Below are 27,791 nucleotides of genomic sequence, written 5' to 3'. Positions count from 1 at the left end.
CTACAGTACTTTAAACGCTTTTTTTGTGTGCTGTTGCTGTGATGTTTTTACACACGTTGACGCTAAAGCCCTGGCTAATAGGAAAAGTAGTAATGGTGCCCATAAAAGTATACGTATTAAATTACAAACAGATCATGAAGATTTAAGTAGGTAGTTAAATTTCATTTAATGTGAGGATTATATGGACATACCGGGAAAAAAAAAATCCTCCTTGAACCCCCCAAATTTGAGAACACCCAATATAAAATGGGTCACGTCGTGTGACCAGTACCTTGGTCCCAGGTGGGAAGTGAGGCAGCGGGCCAGTTCCTCCAGCCAGAATCTTCTTCTTCACACCGGGATGCTTGAGGAGGTATGTTTCCTCCATGGTGCTGCTGCTTCTTTCTTTTTCTTGGCCCTGAGATGAGAGAGGCGCCTGGTCGCTTGCTCTCTGACAGATGGCGGGATTAGGTTGAGACGGGCGATCTGGCCACTTTAATCTGAGGAGCTAATCCCTGGCTAGCTGCTACAATTGGCGGGTTCATCCCTGCAGGAAGGGGCCGGAGAAGGAGAAAAATGAATTCGGGTGACCTCCACAAAGCCAGAGATCCTTCGAGAAAGGAACGTAATCCCAATGAAGGGAAAGGAACAGGCCACAACACACGTGCTGGCTTTAGTCACTCAAAGCAGTAAAATATTTTGGATAGTCTTTAGTAAAAAGGGCAAAGTTGGTAACATGCTTAGTCTCATAATATAACAACTATAGTCAAATCAAAAACATCGTCAAAAAATTGCATCCAATGTTTTGCCATGTTTTAAATATTAATTCACCTGAAACAGGCCCAAGATCCCTATTGAGAGGCAATTTTCAATGTTTTTTTTTTTATTGTTGATGTTATAAAACATTCTCATTATAACTTTTTCCTTTAAATATGACCAATATCATAAAAAGTACAACTTTTTTTTCTCAAAAACGTTTCCTTGTAAAATGCACAACTACTATTGTAAAACTTTTTTCTCATAAAATTACATAAATAATTAAACTTGGAGTAAAACCTGCTAACCTATAAAAATCAACCTTCATGTTTTTATTTGGTTAGTGAAAGACCTTTGGTAGGGACCATTAGGAATATATTTGCACAGTGATTCAACTCACCTTGAATTAATTCCAAATAATGGGAGTAAAAAAACAATTTTCCAGAGTTTATAAATGGTAAAAAGGCCAAATAAACTTCCTGCCTGAATACGTGCGTAACAGGAAGCCATCAAAACAGCATTGATGGCCGACTAGATAAACAAAACAAAAACAACACATATATCAGTCTCTGTTTGAACAAAAGACTTTAATGAGACGGCTCCAAACTACGTGATTTGAGCTAATATGCAAATTGCCGTACTCTCTGAGGGCTGGGTAAAAATATCAAACTAAAAAGGAATGACACACCAAGTCTGTCTGTCAAGGCTCATATCTTCCTCCTCCTCCTGGTTCTCTTCATCATTCACTTTCACGTATAGTACCGAGTATGCCACGAGGGCGCCCCCTGGTGCTCACTTCTCGATCAGCGAGTCCAGCTGCTCCTGAAGCGAGGCCAACTGTCGGAGCAGCACGAACAGGAGAGGCTTTCATGACGTATAACCAAAGACATCATTGAGTAAAAATGACTTCTCTAAAATGTTGCCGGCCACTCGAAAAAGCCTATTGATGCCAAGGAGGTGACGACTCACGTCAACATAGTTCCTTGGCACCAAGGGGAAAGCACTGAATGGCATTTTCTAGTCATTTGACAGCATGGAAGCCTTACCTGCTCCATCTCGCGCTCCTCCTGCTGAATAATCTCATCCAAACATGCTTGGAATCGGTTCTGGGAGGAGAGAAATGGGACATTTGTTTGGAATGGCCATCTCGCACCTCCTTTAATTTTGATGGCCTCCAACGTGCGTGTGCCTATGTGAGCGCATGTGTGTGCGTGTCTGTGTGCGTACGTGTGCATGCGTGACTATCTGCGCTCTGACAGAAAGGCCACCGGGAATGTCAGTCAGAGACGGCTGACCTTTTGGCGTGGCGACCGTGACGGTAACGATTGCAGACGGCAGCCCCAAAACGACGGACAGCGGGAGTGCTAAATGGCAGTCGTGTCTGCTCGCTGTCCCGCCAGCTCGAGCATCAGGTTGGATGCAATTTGTCCCAATTTGCAATTATAACCCAGACGTAATGATGCCAAAATGAATGACCTAGTGAGGTCCCACTGTCATCGTATTCATATTCCGACCTCATTCTGATAAAAAGTATCGTTTATTTTGGGCAGTATATGAAATAAGTGATTCTTGTGAGTTTAATGTCATTCAATTTACTGGAATTTACTTAAAAATTATATTTTAATTAAAAAGAATCTCCTTACAATTTAAATTTAATTTTAATAAATTCTCAAAATTGTTCTAACAAAGGTGTAATATAAAAGTGTCGTGATTTTATTTTTTAAATCTGACTGATTATCGATTACAACTATTGAAAAACGTCATTAGAAGAAAATATCACTATAAAGTAAGAAACAATTAAAATGAGTGCTATAGACATGAGCAGAAAATAGCCTTCCCAGGACTATATAATACACAATTTTGACTTTTTGACAACTCGCACTAAAATCAATAAACTTTTATAAGTAATTTCTGCCTCTGAGCTCTTGTTTTCCAAATGCACAGACCTCTATTAATATATGTCGTGTCAATGTGTATGGGCTCACTTTTAGGGCCTGGTTTTCCACTTTCATGATCAGCTCCTCCTGTTGCTTCTTGCGGGCTCGCGTTTCCTGAAGCTTGGCTTTGATGCCGCTGATCTGCACCTGGTATTCCATCACTGCAACGGCAGAAGGGCATTTAAGTCAAGTTAGAACAAAAAGCATACATATATCTTTAAAAAAAGAAAAAAAGTATGTGTTGAAATAAATCCACTGTCATTCTGATCTTAATCATTGACTTCAGTATCCGTACATAAACTCTTCGGCCGATTAAATCTGCTTAAAATACGGCAAATATCAGTTACTTGTACTTTTTACCCAAGTAGTGTTTTTCTGCCATTTAAACAAGACTGTGTGTGCTTGTGAAGGAGCCAAAGAAACCATGATGGTCATTTTCACACGGCTGACAGTCAGGGGCCGCTCGTCCTGGCTCGCCAGGATGTCACAAATTGTGTTTAATGGGTACAACACATCCGTTAAAAAAAAGAACGCAAAGCACTCAAAGGACATTTAAATGCTCCTGCACACAGAGCGGCCGTTCAATTACTCTAAAGTGGCGGCCTGCTACCTCACCTCAACTAAAACTGCAGCTCCCTTCACAACTAAGCTTGCGACTTTGTTCCTACAGAGTGTCAGGACAGCACTGAGAAGAAACAATGAGAACTTTATATATATATGAGGAAAATGCATTCTTCTAATATCATGACTTCATCATTAAAAACTAACTACTCACAACCTTATTGTTTGTTTATTCTCCTAATATTCAAATGAGACTACCCATTTTTATCTCCTTGTAAATTGCATATATTGTACTCATGTATAATTAAACTCATTTTAAAAAAAAATCTTGCAACAATACAAATAGTTATTCTTGTAGTAACTGAAATCTGTTTGATCACAACGGTGTAGCTGTTGTGCAAGATTTGCGCGACCTGACAGTGTGAGTCCAAAATGGACTTCTGAGGAAAGGCTGGCGGCTAATATTGCTGACCCACAAATGTCTCGACCTGTGCTTCTCCAACTTACCGTAGCCATCCCTAGCCTAGCTTCAGGCTGATTAATAGCTCAGATATGACATCACATAAATTTGACATGACTTGTTCCAGACACCAAAATTGCTCTCGACCGAGAAAAGTCGTCCCTCACCTATTTGGTTGTTTGTGTCCGACTCTCGTTGCACAGGGTCGGACTCGTCCAGCTTGTCTTGAACCAGGTCGTCCTCTGTGTCCACAATGTTCAGGTCCTCATCTTCGTGCCGGTCCACATCGTCCTCCTCGTCTTCGCTGGAGCTGCTGATGTCATTGAACATCTCCCGCAGTTCGTCACGCTGGGCTGGCCCGAGTAAAAACGTTATCGGTCGTTAATTGAGGTTGTCGAGTCGCACATTGGATTCCGGCCGTGTCAGCTGTCGTGAAGGTTATTATTCATGTCATATTGAAAATTATTTGGAACATCTGGCATTTCGGCTCATAATGAGCACATGCTTTTAATCTGCTGGGCTGCTACATTAGAATAGAATCTAATAGAATAGAAATCCTTTATTGTCATTTTTTTAATGGTGCTGATGAAACAGAATTGGGGTACGAATCCAAGTTTTGTGTTATCAAAAATAAGACAAAACTTAACATTTAGTCTTCAAAAAGTAGATTATTGTAGGCCAGTGTAACATTATGCAGTTGTAACATTTGCATTGTGCTTAAAGGCAGTTTATCATTGGATTTGCTGTCAGGTTGTCGTTGTTGTGTTTTTTTGTTCAACATTTGAGGCACATTTTTCAGAAAATGTTGTTACTATGCCAAACTGTACAACACATCTGAATTTTAGCCAAGCCGCTGTTGTTGTGTCTCTGTGTATATATGACTTACTTGATGATCCGTGACCCATCTTGTGTCCCGATGTGCCGGGTGACGAGTCCAGGTTGGCCAGTGAGCCATGCTGGTCGCCGTCCTTCATGTCGTCCTCTGCTATGACTTCCCATCCTGATCATCACAGGTCAAGGCCAACGCACTCCTTTGTGATTTCCCCAACAAGCCACCAACCTGGTTTGAATTTCAGCACTGGCCTACAATATGAAATTTTCAAGGAGCATGGAGCAGAATAACACCGAACTCATTGGGCCAAATGTTACATTTTGACTACTGGTATTAAGGTGTTGCTAAGTTAATTGCATTCAGTGCTTTATTTGTAAGAGTGGACTAAATTGATGACAGGCAAAAAGGTTTAGCCACCCCTGCAGGTGACAATGTTGACAATCTATCCGCTCACATGACCTGTTTTATTTACGGTAGTTTTGCGCAGCCCGATGTCAGCTAAGACGTGATGCAGCGTGACATGACACAAAATCAATGTTGTCCTTGCCGTGTGCCACGGTGGAAGGATACGAACGCTGACAGCGTCGGCGTCGGTGCTCAGCAGCCGCTTCACCTCCTTTTCCACATCTGGAGATTCAATGTACTGTAAGGTAGAGAGAGACGGAGTGCGGGTTACAGCAGTTGGCCCGCTGCCAGTGAGAACATTAGCGATTAGAAAACAGAAGGCAGCCAAATCGATGCGACTCAACTCTGCACCTTCGGGAAGATTGATTCAAAGAGACGAGGATGAAGCTCGAGCAAATGCTCCTTCAGTATGAAAAGAAGCGCCAGTGAAATTGCTTTTTTGTTTGTTTCTTTGCCTTCGGGACAAACAAAGATGGAGGGTCTTTATTTATATGTAAATCTAAGGTTCACTAGAGGTGCTGTTAGAAGAAAAAGCCAAAGGAGGAGATGGATGCTAAAAAGACTGATGAGAGGCGAGAAAGAAAATGGGAGGCGAAAAAAGAGGAGTGCAAACCTTCTTTTTTGCCGTTTTGCGAAATCTCCTCTTGCGTGTGTTCTTGAGGGGACAAGTGACTGGGGAGGAGAAAATCATTAATGCAGTGACGATTCTAATGTGTAGCATTTAAACGTGTGCACATTTGACTTCTTACTGCCGTGGTTCCAAATGAACTTCTTGTCCTTGTCTTTGTCCTTCTTCTTGGTCTTGGGATCGGTGCCAGTTGGCTCCTCTAAAGGAGGGTACAGGTCTCCATCTAGTGTACACGCCAGCATCTAACCACACAAAGTAAGGATAGAACACATTCCGATGACAAATAATCGGCAATAAAGGAAGTGCATATAATAAGTCCACAGTACACACGCAAAATGAAACCAGCATACGTATATAAGCAAACACACCCAATATACTTTGTGATTTAACAGAATGACATAAAGGAGGGCTTTTTTTTTTTTTAGTTCCTTAATACGGTACTTTGGTGCTGCTCTACCTGGCAGACATCAGCTGTCTTATAAAAAGTCTTCTTGTCCACTGTTTTGAGAGACTCAATGATGCAGGGCAGATCCACCAGCTTGCATGCCAGAGGGACACGGTCCACCCTCACGATGCCATGGCGACCATCCGCTGTGAATTCATATTTAATATTAAAATTGCTTCTAAAACTTTCAAATTCCTTACAAAGATGTGACTCACGGTGCAACTCAATGGTGAGTCTGTCCTTCATATTCATACTACTAGACTGGGCAATCCTCCTTACGGTAGATGCATACTCCTTGCAAAATTCAAAAGGTTTGTAGAAATTAGTGACAGTGCATTTTATAGATGAAGAAAATAAAAAAACGTGCAGAAGCTTACTGTTGGCAGCCGCAGAACGAACTGATTCTCCAACTCATATGGAGCGTCCTCCTTACTCTTGGAGCCAACTTTACCAGCTGGAAGGCCAAAAAGAACGTTAACTTGCATGCACGTAACCACAGCACATCCAGAGTTTTTATTTAAATTACAACCACTATGTGGATGTTCTCATTCATGCAGGTCATTTCTTTCTCAGTGCATTGAATCGATTGCAACTTGACAGCTTGCTTTGCTACTGCTGTTTAGGCATTTCGCCTCTTATCCGAGTTGCTATAAACTGCAACGACTAGTTAAGCTTTACTTTGTTACTATTTACTGTAATGAACCGTGGATGAACCTTGTGACTGAATTGTGCTTTACAAACAAACTTGCCGAGTAATGCATAAACTGTAATTTTATTAACTATATTCTTTTCTACTGTGACATCAACAACTGAGACACTTTATCACAACTGCTGAGATTTGATAACGTTACATAAGCAGAGTACACTGTAAAAATGACATACATTCACTAATACTGTAATTTGACTAATGTAGCCCAAAACGCTACAAATACGCGTTATTTAGGTAGTGCAGTTTTTTTCTTTTGTTATTACTATTTTGTAGCCATTTATCGATGTAGCTGCCACCACCAAATACAATTGTACTGAATATATTTTCATGTACATGATGTTTATGTTTACATTGCTGAAGGGAAACTAGCCAGAATAACATTAGCATAGTAAGCTAATCAAATGAAATGGGCAATGGACCTACCTTTCTGTTTCGAGGTCATATTCGTTTTGGTAATTTCCACGACACCATAGAACAAGAAGGTCGGAGACTACGACCCAAGCGTTCGGACTATAGAAAATTATATCGAGAGTGGTTTAAATGGGAGAACAGTTTTACTAGCCGAACAAAATCGTGTCGAAACCAATGGGGGTCACGTGGTGCATTCAAGTGCTCCTAGGAAAAGTAATAATCGTTACATTTACACTCGTTCACACTTTTTGAAGACGAAATATTTTAACACTTAACAACTAATAGCAATAATTTATCAGTGCGGTGTTATAGATTATAATGTCATATAAAATGTCCGTATACTTTATTTAAATACATAAAACCAACAGGACACAATGACGTCACCTGTTTTGGCATCACCGTGGTCTGGGAAGACCGTCTGGAAATCGGACATTTGTGTGTTAGCGTTGTTTATATCATTTGATTTTGTTGGTATGTTCCTGTTTTTTTTCCTACAAAAATGTTGTATTTTGTCGATTTGCCGTTGTTACTGTGAGCCCCCTTTTAATTTTGATTTAAAAACTGACAAATAAAACAAATGTTTAACCTGTAACGCGTAGCGCCATAGGACTCGCTTCCTGTTGAGAATAAATACAGGACTTCGAAATAAACAATATTTAATTTATTGGTGCGGAAAATTCGGTTTTCTACATTTATATTCAAATGAAATGCGAAACAAAGGGTAAATAAATGTTTTAAATTCACAAAAACTCATTATATTATTTATTATTTTATTATTATTGTGCAGTCTTTTCTCGCGGAACTTTTAAGCTGAAGCCACTATACGCGTTCTGAAAAAAAAAAAAAAGGTTCGACTTTTCCTTTCCGGGTCGGAATCAATTTCTCTGTTGCTGTCGTTTTCATCTCCTGTGCCAGTCGTTTTTTATATTGTCGAAAGTTTTGAGTTCAGCAACGTCGACGCCGCAGCGATTAGCTGCCAAACATCAGGCCATGGCGCTTCACTGGACTGTCAGCCGAAGCCGCGCGGCGACGGGACCGCTGTGGCGGTTCTTGCTGCCGCTGCTGGCGGTGAGCCTGTCTGTGTGCGTGTGCCGAGCATCCTCGTCGCCTCGAGAGCTGCAACAGCAGCAGGAGGAGGAGGACAGTGCCATGGAGAACATCGTCACGGAGAAAAGGGCTGAAGAGAGCCACCGGCAGGACAGCGCCGACCTGCTCATCTTCATCCTGCTCCTCACTCTCACCATCCTAACCATTTGGCTGTTCAAACATCGCCGGTTCCGCTTCTTGCACGAAACTGGATTGGCGATGATTTATGGTAAACTTCTACCGCTGCACATTCATTTTAAACCCAAACTAGACCTTTTAAATGACGCTTCACTGGGACGTGTTATGTACTTCCGGATGCAAAAGTAGGTTGGGGGGGGGGCGCTTTCATGAGGACTCCCTTGCTAACCAAAACAGCAGCATGTAAGCAGTCTCAATCAACCTTAATATGCGCTCAGTTTTAAAGCTCCCGACAATTTATAAATAAGGTAAGTCGAGTCACTACATAAGAAATTTATTTTAATTTTCTTGCCTTGTGCCCAGGTTTACTGGTTGGCGTGGTGTTGCGCTACGGGATCCACGTCCCGCGCGACGTCAGCAACGTGACACTGAGCTGCCACGTTAACGCCAGCCCCGCCACACTGCTCGTCCACTCCAAGGGAAAGTTCTATGAGTACACGCTGAAGGGTGAAATCAGTGCCAGCGAGGTGGATGACGTGCAGGACAACGAGATGCTTCGCAAGGTCTGAATAAATCAAACTGCATTAACTTCAAACTGTTCAGCTTAGTCAGTACACCTGCACAAGTTTTTGCATTTTCCAATTCCATAGCACTTTCAGTTCAGGGTCAGCACTTTAGCACATTTTCTACAGATATTGCATGTTCTACTTCTTTTTTAAACTACTTTTTATCTTGTATCCAACCCAGGTGACTTTTGACCCTGAAGTCTTCTTTAACATTCTCCTTCCGCCTATCATCTTTCACGCTGGCTACAGCCTGAAGAGGGTAAGCAAAATCTTTTTGGTTCTCCTCTTGATGACATCATCAATGTGCTGTCAGGAGGAAGGAGAGTTACGTTTTCGATGGCGTCTGACTTGTTTCCAGAGACACTTTTTCCGGAATATGGGCTCCATCCTGGCCTACGCCTTCTTGGGGACAGTCGTTTCCTGTTTTGTCATCGGGTAAGATTGTCACTTTTTACACATTTGTTGTGATTTATGACTGTCGTCTTTTCTTTTTCATTGCCAGGTTGTTGATGTATGGCTGTGTGATGCTAATGAAGCATATGGGGCAACTGGGTGGAGAATTCTTCTTCACGGATTGCCTGTTTTTCGGCGCCATCGTGTCCGCTACCGACCCTGGTGCGCCTCCATTGTTGACCTCTATTCAAACTGCAATCGGCACCAAATCGAAGCCTTCATGAATACCCACCTCATGCTTAGAACAGATTGTTGTCTTCTGTTGCCGTAGTGACGGTGCTGGCCATCTTCAACGAGCTGCAAGTGGACGTGGACTTGTACGCGTTGCTGTTCGGCGAGAGCGTGCTCAACGACGCCGTGGCCGTCGTTCTCTCCTCGTAAGTCTGGCGAAAAAGTTCACCCGCGTGTATCGTTATTTCAATGGATGGAAACTGCACAGCTGACAACTTGGTATACATAAGCGTTCGTTCAAGCATCAGACACTACATCGCCTTGTGAAGAGTTTTGCAGCGAGACGATGAATGTATGCAGTACAACTTCGTAAAGGGAATATCTTAAAATCAAAAAAATCACCAGTCAAGTGTGCTATATTTAGAATATGAGTCATCAAACAAGATACACTTTTCATTGTTGTTATTGTTTGCGCAGAGATGAGGAGAGACGTGGTGAATTGTCCCGTTGTGAGTGTGGAGAAGAGGAACGAAAAGAAAACCGACACCATCACTCGTACTCGCTTGCAGCGCTACTGCAAAGTAGACTCAGCGAAAAAATGCATGCCAAGTTCATCACGTTAAAAGCAAAATACTTCACTGCAGAAAATTACGGCAGCTCAGAGAAGGTCAAACGAAGCCCCTTTGTGAAAGTTTGCATTCTAAAAGTATTCCATAGTGACAGCTCGAGTACATACAGCGCATCCAGGAGGTTTTGCTATGAATTGACGTGTTGCGGATGTTGTGGTCAGATCCATCGTGGCTTACCAGCCGGAGGGTGACAACAGCCACACCTTCGAGGTGGTGGCCATGTTCAAGTCCTTCGGCATGTTCCTCGGTGTCTTCAGCGGCTCCTTCGCTCTCGGTGGGGCCATCGGCGTCGTCACGGCGCTCATATCCTTTTCATTTTCCACTCGTTCTTATTCTGTACACAGAACAAATAATTGACACTTCATCTAGTGCTGTGATTCCCAACCACTGTTGGAGGTTGATTGACGTAGAAAACTTGACTTTGGTCAAAAGCAAGCTCCTCATAGTCATGTCAACAGAGTTCCTTGGCTCAAAGTGCCACAAGATGGCGCCAAATCAATACTTTCAACGATTGTATAGATTGTTTTCCGCCTGGTTGAACTTCTTGACAACTTGCACGTGACCAAGTTTACAAAGTTGAGAGATTTCCAGCTGCTGGAGACAGCCTTGTTCTTCCTCATGTCGTGGAGCACCTTCCTCTTGGCTGAGGCGTGCGGCTTCACAGGTCTCACACGCAGACACACACACACACAAAAGCACACACGCATTCTAATTCAATATTTGCATATTGTTGTGCTGTAGGCGTGGTGGCAGTGTTGTTCTGTGGAATCACTCAGGCGCACTACACCTTCAACAATCTGTCACCTGAGTCCCAAGACCGGACCAAACAGGTAAAATCATAATGAAAATGACAATTGTTTAGTTTTGGTTGAGAGGACGTAATAAATATTCATGTCTCCCATTGCAGCTGTTTGAGTTGCTGAACTTCCTGGCGGAGAACTTCATCTTCTCCTACATGGGTCTGACCCTCTTCACCTTCCAGAACCACATCTTTAACCCCATGTTTATTGTTGGGGCTTTTGTATCCTTTTGTGAAATGAGTTGGAATTGCTTACAGATGCCACAAGTTGGCAGATAATGACTTTGGCCAGAGCACAAGATTGTGTTTTTGTCCAAAGAATTTGCAAATTCCGAACTCCAAATTTACTAAGGTTCAATGTATTGGACCTGTTGTCCTCCTTCACCATGGTCCCGCCTATAGGTGGCAGTGTTCCTGGGCAGAGCGGCCAACATCTACCCGCTCTCCTTCCTGCTCAATCTGGGCCGACGCAACAAGATCCGATCCAACTTCCAGCACATGATGATGTTTGCGGGTTAGTCACGTGCTCGACACGTGTTTCAATTCAAGTCATAAGACTCAACTTTTGTTCGACAGGACTGCGGGGCGCCATGACGTTTGCCCTGTCCATCCGGGACACGGCCACGTACGCGCGGCAGATGATGTTCTCCACCACGCTGCTTGTGGTCTTTTTCACCGTGTGGTTCTGTGGCGGCGGCACTACACAGATGTTGTCGTGCCAGCGCATACGGTAACCCTCCCCTTCTATTGTTTAGAGTACAAAAGGATTGACACATAGCTCATAATTGACTCATTAATTCACGGGACTGTAATTAGGACTTTACTATTGCGTAAGCGGCATAAGTTAGCTTTCAAACTTACTTACATTTCTTTTTCATTAACAGGGTTGGGGTGGACTCCGACCAAGAAAACTCTGTGAGTGTGACGCTACATAAGATAAATATAAAACAATACAAATTTACATTGACTGCGTTTACACAGACGAGCATCGGCGAAGGTTCAGAGCGACGAAGCACCAAACAGGAAAGTGCCTGGCCTTTCCGAATTTGGTACAACTTTGATCACAAGTATCCTTGAGAATTATCTATCGTATGTTGTGATTTGAGGCTTAATCGTGGTTTGGCCAGCAGGGGATGCTGCCACATCATATTTATTGTGTTGAATTTTTGATGTTACTTTTCTTTGACTGGAGCTACCAGCTACATGAAGCCCATCCTGACGCACAGCGGCCCCCCGCTCACAGCCACACTGCCCGCCTGCTGCGGCCCCCTGGCACGCTTCCTCACAAGCCCGCAGGCTTTAGAAGTAAGACCACGTTTAATGATTGGATTTTGAAAACGTAGTCAGTGACCCTTGGTTGGGAGTGCAATGTGAAAAGTAATTGTATTACTCACATTTGAGCCTTTCCTTTCACTCTGCAGAACGAGTGTCAGATCAAGGATGACGACTCCGACCTCATCCTGACCGACGGTGATGTCAACCTGAACTACGGCGACATCACCGTCAGCACCGACGGCGCGCGTGGACACGGCGTGGCCCCCGACGACCCCGACCGGGATCTGACGTATGGCGACCACGAGCTGGTGATGAGGGGCACGCGTCTGGTGCTGCCCATGGACGACTCTGAGCCGCCCTTCACAGACCCCCGCTGCCGCTTGTGAGGGTGCGGCGGCCCGCTTCCTTTTGGCTTCTCCCGCTACTTCGTCACGCCCGCCCATCTCGTCCGCCATCACTGTAATGTAGTCTTATTTATTTGTCCATTTCAGTTGAGCTTTTGAGTCACCTTATTGTAGCAACGCACAGCATGTGTTCTCTATGGTGAGCCGTTTGAGCATTCATCTTCCACATCCTGTTCGTGCGCGTTCTCGTACTCCAGTGGACAATTCAGCGCACGAGTAGGAAATGGAATAAACGCTGGAACGGCTTTCCACAGTTCTGACAATATAGCAGTGCATCTGTGCTCGTCAGCTTGGTTTGCATGCTGAGGGTTCTTTATGGCTTTTTCTTTGGAGCCGGATGGCGATTGGTCGCCACTTAACAGTACACGCGCTGTCAATCAAGTGCCTGGGAGGCGATCTCTCAACCCAGTTGATGTTCTGGCGAGGAGGGTGCGCGAGGTAGCAATATGTGCCATGTCAGGGGGCTAAAAGTCTGGTTCGGAGCCGCCGACTAACTACCGCGTGCGTGTGTGTGTGCGTGTGTGTGTGTGTGCGTGTGTGTGTGTGTTTGCGCACAGTGATGGGCAACCTAAATGTTTTTTTTTCTGTAATTTTTTTTTCCACATCACTGCACTTAGCTCTGAGCTGTTAGGATGCTCAGATCTCCACGATCTCCATCTGCACTTGTGGGATTTTGTCAGAGATTCACACATTCACAAGAGGAGGAGCTGCAATAAAAAGAGAATGTCGTACCAAAAGTTGATTATTTCAGGACAATATTTGTGGCCAATCTAGACTACCTGCAACAAATTGCAAAAATTCACGAGTAATTGTGAGTAATTAAAATGGTTTAAAATTTTCTCTAGATGTTACAAGACGGTGACAAAGCAAACCTTAACTCAGCATAGTCTTTGGCACCAATATGAAAGATAGATTAAATGAAGCTCCTCTATTCATGCCAATATAATTACATGGCAGCAAAGCACTACCTTTGTCTAAATCTAGCTCGTTTACTGACCAACATAGTTTCTTAACACCAAGATGGCGGCAAAGCACTAGTTTTGTCAAAATGAAGCTCCGCAACTGACTCCAACGCAGTTATCATGACTTGTCTGACTGCCATCAACACACAAGTTAATTAGACTTTCTACCATTCCGTGGAAGAACATTTAACTGTTCTGCATGTCAGTGTACAACACTATAATAGATTTTAAGGGACCTTGAAAAATTCCTCCCCAAACCCAGAATTTTGTAGAACTTAGCACTGATAACAACGAGGATGTTGATAATAAGAATAATATCTGTCAACGATATCCAGATGTGTCGCATTGACCACAAAGGGCCTTGAGAGGCTATTTTGGGAGGCGAGCTTGTGAGCAGCGGCTGTCTAGCACGGACAGGAAGTGTTGATATGACGGCGTCATGGCAACCGCTGTGTTGACGTCAACCACAGCCAGAAAACACGCCAAACACCAATTGCAATCCCTGTGTGTGCGTACACATTTGTGTGTGATCGAGTGTGTTCGCATGCCGATGTAGAACAGAGCAGTATTGTGTGTGTGTGTAAGTTTGTGTGCGTGAATGTGTTTGTGCATATGTGATGGAGAGGTGCGTGTGTTGGTGATGATATGGACGTGGAAGGAAGAGGAAGGTCTTCTTCAACCTGTTATCTTCTGCTGTGCAGGAACTTGAAATTTATTGAAAGTTTTTTTTTTAATTTTATGCCTTTTTGAAGACATCCCTAGAATATTTCTTTCTGCCATTTTTACCATTTTCAGTTTTCTGTAATTGTTCTTTTAAGCAGAAATAAGAACAAATTAAGAACAGAAATGAAACCTTACATTTGCACTCATTAAATAATCTGTGACTGCTTTTATGTTGTGTGCGTGTGAGAGGTGACCCAAAAAAAACAAGGGAACAAGGGAAAAAAAAAATGCAATCTATAAAATGTATTGAATGAAAAGTTCAGCTTGTCCAAATGATGTCAAATGAATGACCATCTACATTGCTTACTGTATTCAATCCATCCGTAGGATTCAGGTACTTACTGTGTGCATTTGTATGCTGTTGCCATGGATACGACAATGCAAGCATGCAATCAGCCTCTTGCTGGACTCTGAGGGCGAGACAAAAACAAAATGTAAGAAATATAATAAAGACGCTGAGTGTTTTTCTGTGGATGACACCGACTATAAAGGCTTGCTGTGTCCACTCTCTGCGGCGAGTTCTGCTTTTTGCGTGCGTACCAGTGTCTGTGTGTGTGTGAATGACTCATGCATTGTGTGTGTTTGCAGACATACTGTTCACATTAGTGTAAATAATATCTCACCTGTTCACGAGTGTGCAAAATGATCAGAAGAAATAAACAGGAGCCAGGCTTTGAATGAAAAGAGCAGCAGCTCATCTGCCCTATTTTGTTGATGATGTGTTTATTATGTCTGCTTTGTTGGGTAACAACTTTCAAATGGGAAACACATTCAGCAGCGGACGGACACTCACCGGCTAGGGCCTGGGTGATCTCTGGCCCACTTTTCTCCGGGTTCATTTAAGCAAGGTATGGCCCGAGGACATAGTTGTATGTGTAGGGTAATCCTGGCAAAGATCGCAAACACCAAAGCTGTATCCAAGCATTCCTTGCAGCTACTGTCAAAACAGAAAGAAAAAAAAAATACAAATATTGAATTTAAAAAAAATCATAAATTGCCTTATCAAATCATGACGCACAGTGTTTATTTCTTTAAACTCAATTTCATTAATATTAATATGTTTTTATAAAGGATGTTATTGGAGTGCTATTTTCTCAATCATTTTTAGTTATTACACCATAATTGTGAGTTGGACTTTTGAGGCAGATTCCGATATTTGGCTGAGTAAAATTCCCTTAACCGATTAATGGGCCGATAAATTGGAAACATCGAAAACCACTTTTTTACAGTGAGGTTCCAATACTGCCTAAAAAGATATGATGCAAACATTTGACTTTAACTTTACAACAACAAAAATCTGCTAAATTTCTTTTTTTTTTTTTTTTGTGCTGCAGAGTCAATTATTTGATCAGACGCTACTTTAAGTTTGTCCCCTAACCTTTTCATTAATTTATCATTCTTAGCCATCTTGATCAGGAAATATAGGCCATTTGATTTTCTTCTTGGTAATTTTACCTGTTTGCTCACGATTGTGCTAATTGAAATATTTATTCAGCATTGTCCTGAGTCTTGCATAGTCTCACATCAGACATGACCTCATGACTGAGAAAACTTATCCACTCAGGAATTTAAGAGTGTGTGAGTGATTGTCGCTGATGCTCAAACTGTTTTGCTTTTTTGGCAGCATGGAGGTGAAAGCAGACAGATGTGCGCATACTTTTCTCAGAGAATGAGTCATCTTCATGTCACTCTTCGTGTTTATGACCAAAGAAGGACAGCAGAGAGTGTGGTCAAAGTATTTTCTTTCTAGGTGCATGTTTCTATGAGAACCCAAGCAATGTTGTTGATTATAAAGACAGTTTACAAGTTTCGCATCGTTTCCTGAGTAAATTTTAGAAGTAGACATGGGTTCAATTTTAACCCACATAAACCTGTGCGATGTCGAGACATTTTCAAATATTTACATTTTTGTGTATTTTCGTGTTACTTTTGGAAAAAATCATCACATTCAGAGTGAAAGAATTACATTTAGGCACTTTTAATTGCTGTCAAATGTAAAAATAAGTCAAATTTGGTCAAAGCAGTAACAGGGTAAGAAAACCTTTCTAATTGTATTTTATGATGTTGGTGAAAATTAATGTGAATGCATTTAAAACGTTTTTTTTTAGGTATGCCGATTGTAATTGCCTGGTATTTGACATCCTCATTTAGGTCAAGTCTAGTCGGTTTGAAGTGTACAGTGCCAATTCACAACGGAAGGGAGGGAAGTACAAGAACAGCTTTATCAGCAAAAGTGAAGATGACAAAAGAAGAGCACTGTAAATTAGAAGTTGATTTGACAAGGTTTCTTAATTTTAACTGGATATCTTATAAAGTTTTAAATACACAAATGAAATGATCGGAATACAATGAAAGCAGTGTTTTCAGCACCTTGGTGAGACTTGGTCTTAATTTTCCTCATTGGCCTCTGCACCAGTTTCCAAATTCCTGGTTGAGGTCATTGTTTGTGAGCGCTTACGAAGGTTTGGCTTATGTCTGTCCTCCACTTTTTTTTTTTTGCTTGTTCCTCCCTCTTGACTTACCAGCGGCTTTTAAGAGGCGAGCGCATTTCACAGCTCGGCCAACAAGCCAGCCAACCAGACACCCGCACTCACATTCTTTAAGTAGGTGAGTTCTGTTATTTATGCTAAATACGTCTCAATGACACAACAAATGACCTTCTGTTAAGCTCTTTCCGGAGTTATTATTGTTTTGTCTTGTGTGTTACAAGTGATGCACTTTGGTGCGCACTTTGAAAACAATCTGTTGAAATATCAATCTGTGTGTTTATAGCCTTGTTAATGTACTGTCAGCCAAAGAGTCGCCTGTTGCTCATCATTTACAGTTCTATAGAGCTCGTATATTAATGTTGTAATATGTAGATGTGACAGGCCTGTTACTAAAATGGATGAGAAACTATGACAATCTAAAGTAATTAAATTGTAAGAGGTCAGTCTTTGTGCACCCCAAATTAAACAAAATGGTACTCAGATGAAAACACATTTAGAAAGATGTGGAGAAAAAATCCTGCATATATGTTTTAGGCAAAAATTGAAATGAAAAGTTGAATTTTATAATAATGTTTTTTCTATTTGCTACATAATTGTATTCTATATCAACAACTAAAATAATAGTATTGCTTAATTAAATTTTTTCAATGTAGTTTTTGTGCACAATTATGCAGAACAGTGATGCAGGAAAGAAAACCTTTTTTACTTTGATTTATTTTTGATTTTGTGGGAAATTTTAAAATGTTTCCATTTTGAATTTGTCTTATATATATATATATATATATATCTTATATAATATATATTTTGAAAAATAGACAATCAAAAATGGCATACATTTGTATGATCATCTTTTGAATGTTGCTTGGTAATACTTTTTCCTAGTGTGCTTCTTGTTCTTGCCATATGTTCTTGACCTTTCTGTGCTGTGTTGGTTAGTTTAGTCCTCTGGATCAATCTACCATGGGAGATTTTTGATGAAAAATATATTTGTTTTTCCTGCAAGTTGAACCAATTTAAGATGGTAGATCAGAAACTTGTGTGCTGTGCTGTGCTGTGCTGCATTGTATTTTCGTTCCGCTGTTATGTGGCCTCGCTAAGTGGTTCGTTACAGGGTTACCGCCCTTCAGCTTTTGGGCCGCTTCCTAACCAAACATATGATGTCATCATGAGTGAGAGCCACTGTTTCCACTCTACGATGACATCATCCGCCTTTTCGAACCCATAAAACATTTCTCAGACGTTCTCAAATGTGTCGGCGCCGCTTTCTGCGTCTTTTAAAAAAGGTCAGCACAAAAGCAGCAGACATCAGTCATGTGCAGGATTTAATCAGATACAGAGTGAATGTCAAAATGTAATCCCTAAGTAATTTATGGAATGATTTACAATATTTTAGTAGTTGTAAGGCAACCTACTTTTTACTTTTACTTAGTAAAAGAAGAGATGCTACTTTTGCTAGGTTCCACTTATGTAAACACTAGCTTGGTCATAATTCAACCGAGTTCTCTGGCATCAAGATCTCACAAGGCACCAAAGCATTACTTTTGTCTAAATCAAGCTCCTTGACTTGCTACAACTGAGTTCTGCAGCATCAAGATGCCACAATACGGCGTCAAGGCACGGATTTTGTCTAAATTAACTCCTTGACTCACTTTAACAGAGATCAGATTATACATCTGATGAGTTTTCACCTTTATAACTGCCCCCCGGAGGGCAACCTTAGTTGTGATATGATTTGTGATGAAAAGGAGTTGAGCACTCTTAAGCAACTTTAAATACGCCACAGCTCATTTGACTGTATGAATGTGAAATTAAATCACATCGAGTATAGTCACGCCTCCAGATGCTCATAGCATAAGCAGAGGCGACTAAATTAGAGCTCGAGTGGTTTTATCTGCATGTGTGTGTGTGCGCGTGCATGTGCGCTTGTATGTGTGTGCTTGTGTGTGTTTTGAAAGACAGTTGCCCTGGTGGCCTTTAGTGTGCACATACCGTATCCTGCATTTGACCTTAACTGCTCCAAGTGTGTGTGTGTGTGTGTGTGTGTGTGTGTGTGTGTGTGTGTGTGTGTGTGTGTGTGTGTGTGTGTGCGTGTGTGTGCGTGCGTGTGTGCGACTCATTGCCACCATGCCAGTGATAATGCAGCGCAGTCTGCCACTGCTCTGTCCGCACCCTAACTCAATATTGAGGACGCAGACTCACAATTTTCTCGGGTCAAAGATTGGCCAGATTTCCTGCTTTTGCGTATGTGTGCCACTTCTGTATTCCAGTACAACACATGAAATGAGTTTACCGGCCAAAGATTATTAGAAAACATAACATGTATAATGAAAGTAATGAGACTTTGACCAACCAAATAGAACGTTAGAAAAGCTGAAAAATTGAGAAGGAGGCAGGTTATTACAGTTATCACTATTGTCAAATAATATGAAAAATGTCAGCATTTGAAAGAAATTAATGAATAAATTTGTTGGTCCCAAGTTTTTGAATGTAGCACAAAGAAATACCAAATACTGTATATTTTGTTTTTCTAGACTACTGTTAATTTAATTACCCTTATATAAGAATAAGTCAAGCTTTCATATATGTGGCTTCATTGCCATGATATCAAACGTGTGACTCAGTGTAGGAAAAAAAAAATCATAAATAAACATTTGCTTTTAATTTGATTCAATTCTCTGCAGTCAGCAGTTTGGTATTTCATGTCAACCACATTTAAAAAGCAGTTGTGAATGCACCAATACTGAAAAAGGAGAAACGACTAACAAAGAAGAAAGTGACTGATTGCTTTTGATAAGCAGTGCAAACATCTATTAAAATGTTCTCCACCATATTGGGGGAGTTGTTGCAAAACAAACCATTTGTAATCAGGCAGTCGATTACAATTCAAGTGGGTTATGAGAAGGGACAAACAATTTTAGGTCCTGTTAGATTAAATCCAGATGATTCTCCAAACACACACACATTTGCAAACACAAGCTCAGTGCATTGATTTGTGTTTACGTCCAAATCAATTGAAATCCAACAATTGGAGGAAGTCGTCTGGTTTCATTTGATAAAAAAAACCTTACACCTTGTTTGGACTGTCAGTGATTGCATCTTGAAGCAAGCAAAAAGATTTTTGACCAAAGAGACACAGGTCAAAGGTCATCCAACATCTCTTAAATATTAAAACGTAAAGCGTTGTTCGGAATATAGAATAAAACAATAGGCACCTCTTTGGATGATGAAATTTATAACGACCCAATGATTCAAACAAAACTAGAGCATATCTGCCAATCAATTCTGAAGCCAACATGTGTGTTTGCCATCTTCCCAACCGACGAAAAGTTTGCATAAACCAAAATAAACTTCAAACGCCAGTGCTCAAATTATTCCCTTGTGAGTCACCAGGACGAATTGCGATGTTGACCCGGTCCAGTCGGCTGAGACAAAACATTTGATGGGAGGAGTAGGGGGGCTTTGGGAGTATCTGTTGTCCTTGCGAGGGGCGCCATCATTCAAAACCTCTTTTTTAAATCCTATTTTTAACCTTCTGATTGGACAGCAGCGGAATCCAATCTCTATCACCTAATCTATCCTGTCTATTCTCCAAGGCCTAAAAAGGAGATGAAGGTTGGATTTGGACGCTGTGGCGGGATTGGGGTGGTCTCGGGTGGGTGTTCGCAAGGGTGTATATACGGACCCCGGAACTTAAGCACATGTGGGTGACAACCTCTCTTGCTACTGCTGCCTCCATCTTTTGTTTTGACATCGCCTGTTGCTCCTGAATACAAGCAACATGACTTTTCAGAGGCACTCAGGTATGCTAACTTGTAAATTGGTATAATAAGGTAATAATAATAAGAATCCTATTGGTTTAAAGTTGATGTTAAACTTGTCTCATTTTAAATGGCATGAAACAATGTATTATCTGGGATAATTTGGCTGTTAAAGTAATATGTTGGTGCTGAGAGATAAGCATTCCCACCATGCTCATCATCATCATCATGCTGTTTGAATCCATCCCTCCCTACGCTATTTTGAAGCCAGATTATTTAGTTACAGTTTGTGTTCATGCCGAGAGACAAGCATACAAACAAGTGTTAATGTGCGTTAACAACATTTGCAGCAGTTTGCGCGGATGCCCAGACAAGCATTCATGATCTTTGTATTTATATTGATCGCCATAATTACAATTTCAATTACAGTCAGTTCAACAAGTAACGTAAACATCAATTACCGCGTCTGTGTTGACTTAATGAGTAAGGGAGACACTTTGGCCATGTTTTAAGAAGTTAAAGCTTGTCTTGGTTTGGAGGCTAGGTTTGACTTTAGTTTTATTGCTTATTTTTCCTCTCAGTGCTTCAGGAAGGATAAGTACTACGTTTGTCTCTAAATTGACCTACAAAATGTTTTCTGCCATTCATGATTTAATGGCTAAAATACAATACACACAAAGAAAGTGGACTTATAATTGAACCTTGGGGTACACCGGGATTCACTTGCACGTTATGATTTTTGCAACGTGAGCATGTGACTTTGCAGCATATGTTGAGTGAAAAGCATTGTGACTATCTACCTGTCTATTTTGTACAAATGCTTGGTGACAAACACTTAACTGTTGACTTAGTGAGCATGAGTATTTGGTGGACTTAATAACTGTAAATTCAGAGAGAAGCGCATTAAAGCATGAACAGGTAGATGATTTCTATTCTTGTGAGCATGAGTATTCAGTGCTGAGAAACAGGCTAAGTGCATGATTCAAAGTTAACGTGAATGGAAAAAAGCACTCACACCTACAGTATGCTAATCTGTATCCCCAAAAATGAGTTGAGTGCTGAGAGATGAGTGTTACAGCATTAACGGGTAATGATTTTTTTGTTGTGAGCATGTACTTTTTGTATTATGATTTTTTTTTTTTTAATCAAGCCCTAAAATTGATGACTTAAGTCTGACTCGAGTCAAGTCACCTCTGCATATTTGTGAGTCTACGTTATCATTGGTGTTAAAACTATGACCAGCATGTTCTAGAGGAAATGCTGTCTGCTCGGACAGAGGGTAGAGCGGCTTGGTCAAAGGCCACAGTGACCTTTCAAAAGAAATATTTGGCCCAGGATGGTATCAACATTTCGCACAAATAAAAAAAGGATCCAATGATGGCAGGGAAGCAGTGGCATCCCAAAAAACTCAAAAGGTCAACTCCCCTGCAGTGGAACATTCCGGCTCCATCAGCCTAAAGTGGGAACAGTGGGGAAATATAATAGCTTCAGTTTACAGCAGATGTAGACACAGACCATCCATCTTAGTCCAGATGATTTTGGATGATGGGTGAGGTCCACGTTAGATGGAAGATCCGCATGGAAACACACGCGTGCATGAACACAAACACACCAATGGGAACACGCACACACTTACACACACAAAGAATGCCCAACATTGTGTTGGTGTGACTCACACCCCAAAGTAGTTTGACCCCCACGTTCACCCCAGTGTGGCTCCTCTTCTGTCAGATACATAACGACGACAGTCAGCTGTCGCGCTTGTCCCCAGTGGAAGCACAATAACCAGAGGAGGCTTAGTGGGCCCCAAATAGAAGTTGTATTTTCGAAAAGAGCCACTGTGATTTGTTGCGTGATGACGCTAACTACTGAGTCAGGGCCTCTGACTCCATCCTCAAGTCACCCACTTTATCCCCTGGACACAGCTGCGCATTGATAGCATTTACCAGATACACACACACACACACACCTACACACACACACACATACACACACACACAGTTGCCTGTGGTTATGGCTCCCAAATATTTATGTCACCATGCTTACCAAGCCCAAATGTCACAACCTCTGACCCTTGGCACTAAGCTCCAGCTGTAGTAGTTTAAAAGAAATGAAGTCCCAACATCAATCACTTTTTCTCCAATAAGCCAGCATGGACTAAATCTTTTCCATACTTGTCTGACTGCATTCCTGCGATGGAAAGGCCGATAACCAAAATGGATCGCCAATAACGATGCAGTCGACCCCGGGGGGCACCTTTTGAGGGGATTTCAATGGAATTTTGGCACTGAGACTTTTGGTTTTGCCAGCTTGAGATTGATATCACTGAATCACAAGGATATTTTGGATGGGTTACAACCAATCATGGCTCAGATTTGAAAACTGGTGGGTCATGATTGGTTGTGATCTGGCGACTGTAATGTCATTTTCAGTTCACAGCAAGTGGCAAAAATGGCCGCCTTGTCGGACTGCACAAAACATATTTTCACAAAGAAAATGTTGGGGTTGACCTCCCCTTTAAGTATCACAGAGCTTCTCTCAACCTCCGACTACAAAGACACGTAGGTGATGTGAACGACTCCCTTGTATGTAGAAGTGATGTTGCGCCGTTTTTTTTACAGGAGGCCCCAGGAGCTACCTGACCTCCACCATGACGGACCGCTTCGACTGTTTCTACTGCCGCGACAACCTGCACGGCAAGAAGTATGTCATGAAAGACGACAAGCACGTGTGCACCAAGTGCTTCAACAAGGTCTGTGCCAACACCTGCGCTGAGTGCAGGCGACCCATCGGCGCAGACTCCAAGGTCAGAGATAAAAGCACGCACGTTTGAAAGCACAACTGCTGAATGGAAGGTTTCTTTTGGCGAGCGAGAGGTTTTGGGTTTTTGGTGCGTTTCTGAGAGTTTTTATGGGGTGAACCATACTATTTTTTTCCAGTGTGAATTTTTGGGGGGATAATGTGATTTTTTTCATGCTTGTTTTTTGGGTAAGTGTGAGAGTATTTGTGTGAAGAGCATTTTATGAAATGAGTACATTTTATGGTGTGCGCATGAGGTTTTTTCTGGGCGAGTTTTTGGGTGTATGCAAGTTTTTGAGGAGTGTGAAGTAAATTATTTTAAGTATAAGAGGTTTAACTGGTGATTGCAAGAGACTATTTTGTGAGTGTGAGAGATATTTGTGTGAGTTTTTATGGTATGTGTATGAAAACCGATTTGATGAATGTGAATTTTCTTGGGACGTAAGCTTTTTTTATGCAAGTTATTTCCTGGGCGAGCTTGTTGGCCAGTATAAGAGTGAAAAGACTTTATGTTAATTAGCTTTTTGTGTGGTTGATTTATGAATGTACACATATGAGTTTTGGTTTTTGGGCTGGTACGTGAGATTTCTTGGAATGTGAGATTTTTTGTGGTGAGGATTTTTGTGCAAGAGTTGTTTGGTTCTTTTGTGAAAGGATTTTTGGTGAATGCGAGAGGGGTGTTTTTGCTAGAAGTGAGGATTTTTTGTTCAGAGTGTGAGAGGTATTTGAGAGGCAGTGGTAAAACATTTAATTAGAATAAATATTCAAGTCGAGATTTTTTTAAAAATGTACTTTAGCACCGCTGTCTCCATGTCACCACTGCATATCGCAAAATCAGCTGGCATGGCCTTAACCGACATCTCGGTTCCCTCCCATTCAGGAGCTGCACCTCAAGAACCGCCACTGGCACGAGGAATGCTTCCGCTGCGCCAAGTGTTACAAGGGGCTAGCCAGTGAGGAATTCTGCGCCCGCGACGACGGCAAGATCATGTGCGGCAAGTGCAGCTCCTGCACGGATGGCAACCGCTGCCAGGGATGCTACAAGGTGGTCCTGCCGGGTAGGACACGCCCACTTTCTATATTAGCGCTGGTCATTCCTGACTCACAGTCAGACATCTGACTTTGAAGGAATGCCCATTTTTGGACACTATGTGTGTGTGGCAGGCTCTAAGAATGTGGAGTACAAGAAAAAGGTGTGGCATGAGGAGTGCTTTACCTGCTTTGAGTGCAAGCAGCCAATCCGCACGCAGAGCTTCCTGACCAAGGGTGATGATATCTTCTGCACCGCCTGCCATGAAAAGAAGTTTGCCAAGATGTGCTTCCACTGCAAGGAGGTACAGCCAATATTTCCTGGGGGGGTGGGAAGAAGAGGCGTGTCAAATTCAAGGCCTGAGTGCCAACTGCGGACCGACACGTTATTTTATGTGACCAGCAAGATTGTCTTAACAATAATGAAGTGAAATCAAAATGGTGCACTGAAAAATACTGACCATTTTGTCTAACGTGATTGTTTCCTTCCCAGCCCATCACCTCTGGAGGCATCAGCTACCAGGAACATCCCTGGCACTCCGAGTGTTTCGTGTGCACCACCTGCCGCAAGCCCCTCACTGGCACTCGCTTCACCCCCCACGAGGATGCCTTCTACTGTGTGCAGTGCTACAAGAGCGACGTGGCCAAGAAGTGCCACGGATGCAAGAACCCCATCACAGGTCAGACCATGAAAGCCAGATCACTGCTAGGGAAATGATTTCATTTGTTTTGTTAATCAATTCTTTAATTTGTTCACCTAAGCATCGTTGGAGCAAAGAACAAGGAAATGGATGAGAATTAAAACAAACATGGCTTACCGCATGTCATGTTAAGTGGGTTTTCCAGATGGCAAGAGATAGTTTCTAAAGTTCCCAGGGCGCCATTTCACCATGTTGACAAATTCGGTAAACATCAGAGATAGTCGGCGATTCTGTTTTTTCTTCGTTTCTGCAACATCACAGGACAACAGCGATGATGTTTCGTACTTGCGTAATATGGGGGAGGGGAAGAAAAAAAAATCAATTAGAGGAGTGATTTGGCAATTTTTCTTTTTTTCTAGTGTGGAAAAAGGCACCATAAGGGAGAAATTACGTTGGTCTTTAATGGAATAGAGTGGTTGGCTAATAACAGGCGTTTGTCAGTAGGGCCAACAAAAAAAAAAAACGACTTCAGAAGCCGGTCAGATGTTGCATTCACTGTTCTCGATTAATTAAAGTGCCAAAACTGTGACAAACGAAGGGCAAATGCTCAAAAGCTGCAATCTCCAGCAGGTCAGAGTCATGGGAAAGATTATTATTCTAAAACTGGATGTTCTGTTTTACCTTGTTTCCTTTGCCGCCAAGTCTGTGTCTACGGGTGATGTCATCGCATCCCGTATAAATAGATCGCAAATGGCTGGCCTTCTTTAGTGGATGCTCCTGCAAACAATCGTATTCTTTCCCCAAAACAGATGCTCCGATTCCAATCTCTTTTATAACCATCAAAACTTGTGATTGTCCCTGACTTGTATAATTCAATCAATCATTGTAACCTTGGTTAATGGTAAGCATTTGTCACCGTTGTCTGACGTCAACACGTCTCCGCAGGCACAGGGTTGGGCAGCAACAGCGTGGTGAACCACGAGAACTTCTCCTGGCACTCGTCTTGCTTCACCTGCAAGAAGTGCAACAAGTCCTTGGCCAACAAGCGCTTTGTCCAAACCGGGGACAACATGTACTGCCTGCTCTGTGCTAAAGTTTGAATGGCTTTCAAAGTGGTTACACTCCTAAAGAAATTGCATCTGACTCCTTCTAAAAAAGATAATCGCAAAAAATGGAGTCAGAGGGTACAAAACGTTTTGGGGTGAAACTGCAATTATTCAATTTATCGATAGAACAATCAGAATTGGAAAAAGGAATGAGCAAATTTGAATGAAGGTCTTGCATGTAAGTTTTCTATCGACAGTAAAATGGAAACAGCATTTTAAATCAGGATGGCTCCTGCTTTCAATAGGCGAAATAGCGTAGTCTGCTGTCCATCCCTGCATGCAGGCATACAGTCTTTTTGGCATGCAGTGCTTTTGTTTCTTTGCTTGGTGAGTGGTTTCAATTGTAGCGCTTAAAGCTGAAATTTAAGCAGCTCATGTATTCAAGAGTTGTGAAATTGGAAAATAAACATGAATAAAGACGGTTGCAATCTCAAGTCTAGTTTTGCAAGACTTCATTAACAGGTTATATATCATCTCAGAACACTTGAAGATATATTTATAGTCCAAATGTTATTTGGCGACAGATTGGTAATAGTTGCCGGGTGGGATTTTTTTGTTTTATTCACAGAGGATGTGATTATCAGACCGAAATAAGGGCACATTGAAAACAAACGCTAGTAAATAGCAACATTAAAAACTGTGAACCATCTAAGGCACTGTGCTATCTGGTAACTGAATGGTACAAGCTTGGGAAGCTATTGGAGTATTTTGCGGGTCAAACTAAATTGATTACCCGATCTAGCGGTCAGCGCTGGCAGCCTTCCTCCAGCAGGCGGCGCTAACAGGTAACGGAAAACAATCCAATAGGAACTAAGATTTAAATGGGGTTATTGTTCAGCACAGTCTTCATGTTTCAAATGGAGTAGAAGTGGAAATTTAATTCATTAGAGTTGTCACCTTATTGTCCAGTAATGACTTCAGTGGACGGTCATATTTCATGCTCACCGATTCCGATTTAACATGAATTGCCAAACATCATCACATTCCGTGCGAGCGGGGTCACAAACGGGTGGCTGCTCCTGTAAACTATTGCATCCTGCCCAAAAACAAATGCTCCGATTAGAAATATCTTTTACAACCACAGTACAATGTGATTAATAAAACGTGATTGTCCCCGACTTGTATAATTCAAGCAATCATTGTAATATTGGTAAATATTTTTTTAACGTTATCTGACGTCAACACGTGTCCGCAGGGTTCGGCCGCGGCACCAACGTGGTGAACTACGAGAAGTTCTCCTGGCACGAGTACTGCTTCAACTGCAAGAAGTGCTGCCTGTCCTTGGCCAGCAAGCGCTTTGTCCTCACCGGGGACAACATCTACTGCCCCAACTGTGCTAAGGTGTGAGATGGCTTTCCAAGTGGTCACGACCATAAAGAAATGGCATCTGACTCCCTCTGAAAAAGATTAACAAGAAGTCAGAGATGTAACTCTCGTATAGCTGACACCGCAATAATGCAAAATCACTTAATCAATAATCAGTTTGAATATGCATACACAGTCTCTTTTTGTAGTGCTTTTTTCTCTGTTTGGCGAGTGGTTTCAAAAGTTGAAATCTAATTTGCAGCCCATATATTCAAGTGTTGTGAAGTTGGAAAATAAAATGCTTAAACATGAATAAAGACAATTGCAATCTCAAG

The 27,791-nt window shown here is 41.9% G+C and overlaps 4 protein-coding genes across 10 annotated transcripts in view; 2 read left to right on the top strand and 2 right to left on the bottom strand.

The window, feature by feature from the left end:
- Positions 1–415, bottom strand: part of LOC148403861 (aryl-hydrocarbon-interacting protein-like 1) — a 33,223-nt gene extending 32,808 nt beyond the window's left edge. For both annotated transcript variants that reach the window (XM_088392299.1, XM_088392381.1), the window contains exon 1: positions 272–415. In XM_088392299.1, the coding sequence (XP_088248425.1) occupies positions 272–367 (96 nt within the window). In that variant the 5' untranslated portion in view covers positions 368–415. The remainder of the gene's footprint in view (positions 1–271) is intronic.
- taf7 (TAF7 RNA polymerase II, TATA box binding protein (TBP)-associated factor) lies at positions 386–7,338 on the bottom strand. Of its 2 annotated transcripts, XR_015861826.1 has the most exons (13): positions 7,136–7,338; positions 6,381–6,457; positions 6,219–6,297; positions 6,016–6,149; positions 5,680–5,800; positions 5,544–5,602; positions 5,096–5,168; positions 4,580–4,693; positions 3,861–4,046; positions 2,721–2,833; positions 1,782–1,841; positions 1,424–1,572; positions 386–526 (listed from the first exon to the last, which is right to left on the bottom strand). XR_015861826.1 is itself a non-coding variant. In XM_088392494.1 (12 exons), the coding sequence occupies exons 1-12, from the start codon at positions 7,152–7,154 to the stop codon at positions 1,528–1,530; spliced, it is 1,080 nt and encodes a 359-aa protein (XP_088248620.1). In that variant the 5' UTR covers positions 7,155–7,338; the 3' UTR covers positions 1,304–1,527. The 2 variants fall into 2 exon arrangements, 1 of the variants encoding a protein (XP_088248620.1); XM_088392494.1 differs by lacking the exon at positions 386–526 and having other exon boundaries at positions 1,304–1,572.
- A 646-nt stretch (positions 7,339–7,984) lies between these two features.
- Positions 7,985–14,839, top strand: slc9a6a (solute carrier family 9 member A6a). Of its 2 annotated transcripts, XM_088392197.1 has the most exons (16): positions 7,986–8,438; positions 8,711–8,910; positions 9,095–9,172; positions 9,272–9,348; positions 9,416–9,528; positions 9,638–9,743; positions 10,328–10,469; positions 10,725–10,830; positions 10,908–10,996; positions 11,074–11,187; positions 11,368–11,479; positions 11,542–11,695; positions 11,850–11,880; positions 11,947–12,032; positions 12,165–12,270; positions 12,387–14,839. In XM_088392197.1, the coding sequence occupies exons 1-16, from the start codon at positions 8,114–8,116 to the stop codon at positions 12,624–12,626; spliced, it is 2,079 nt and encodes a 692-aa protein (XP_088248323.1). In that variant the 5' UTR covers positions 7,986–8,113; the 3' UTR covers positions 12,627–14,839. The 2 variants fall into 2 exon arrangements, with proteins under 2 accessions (XP_088248237.1, XP_088248323.1); XM_088392111.1 differs by having other exon boundaries at positions 7,985–8,438; positions 11,850–12,032.
- A 2,000-nt stretch (positions 14,840–16,839) lies between these two features.
- On the top strand, positions 16,840–27,790 carry fhl1a (four and a half LIM domains 1a). 4 transcript variants are annotated; one of them, XM_088396782.1, is made up of 6 exons: positions 16,840–16,936; positions 23,198–23,382; positions 24,256–24,433; positions 24,540–24,709; positions 24,898–25,084; positions 25,991–26,585. In XM_088396782.1, exons 2-6 carry the CDS (start codon positions 23,227–23,229, stop codon positions 26,143–26,145), a joined length of 846 nt encoding a protein of 281 aa, XP_088252908.1. In that variant the 5' UTR covers positions 16,840–16,936; positions 23,198–23,226; the 3' UTR covers positions 26,146–26,585. The 4 variants fall into 4 exon arrangements, with proteins under 4 accessions (XP_088252908.1, XP_088252918.1, XP_088252900.1 ...); XM_088396792.1 differs by having other exon boundaries at positions 16,855–16,932; XM_088396774.1 differs by lacking the exons at positions 16,840–16,936; positions 25,991–26,585 and adding exons at positions 20,461–20,618; positions 27,347–27,790.
- Position 27,791: the final 1 nt, after the last annotated feature.

Source organism: Syngnathus floridae, chromosome 1 (genome assembly GCF_059516105.1).
Source record: "Syngnathus floridae isolate MCC-2025c chromosome 1, RoL_Sflo_1.0, whole genome shotgun sequence".
NCBI classification, from domain to species: Eukaryota; Metazoa; Chordata; class Actinopteri; order Syngnathiformes; family Syngnathidae; genus Syngnathus; species Syngnathus floridae.
This window is presented reverse-complemented; position numbering and strand designations above follow the sequence as displayed.

Excerpts from the sequence above, each read along its gene's own strand:
- taf7 (XM_088392494.1), bottom strand. Across the intron at positions 5,603-5,679 it reads GTTCATTTGGAACCACGGCA|TCACTTGTCCCCTCAAGAAC; the intron begins GTAAGAAGTCAA and ends TCTCCTCCCCAG. Across the intron at positions 4,694-5,095 it reads CGCCGACGCTGTCAGCGTTC|GATGGGAAGTCATAGCAGAG; the intron begins GTATCCTTCCAC and ends TGTGATGATCAG.
- slc9a6a (XM_088392111.1), top strand. The coding sequence starts at position 8,114 with ATGGCGCTTCACTGGACTGTCAGCCGAAGCCGCGCGGCGACGGGACCG. Across the intron at positions 10,997-11,073 it reads CCCAAGACCGGACCAAACAG|CTGTTTGAGTTGCTGAACTT; the intron begins GTAAAATCATAA and ends CTCCCATTGCAG. Across the intron at positions 12,271-12,386 it reads CAAGCCCGCAGGCTTTAGAA|AACGAGTGTCAGATCAAGGA; the intron begins GTAAGACCACGT and ends TTCACTCTGCAG.
- fhl1a (XM_088396764.1), top strand. The coding sequence starts at position 20,597 with ATGACTTTTCAGAGGCACTCAG. Across the intron at positions 24,434-24,539 it reads CTACAAGGTGGTCCTGCCGG|GCTCTAAGAATGTGGAGTAC; the intron begins GTAGGACACGCC and ends TGTGTGTGGCAG. Across the intron at positions 25,085-25,990 it reads ATGCAAGAACCCCATCACAG|GCACAGGGTTGGGCAGCAAC; the intron begins GTCAGACCATGA and ends ACGTCTCCGCAG.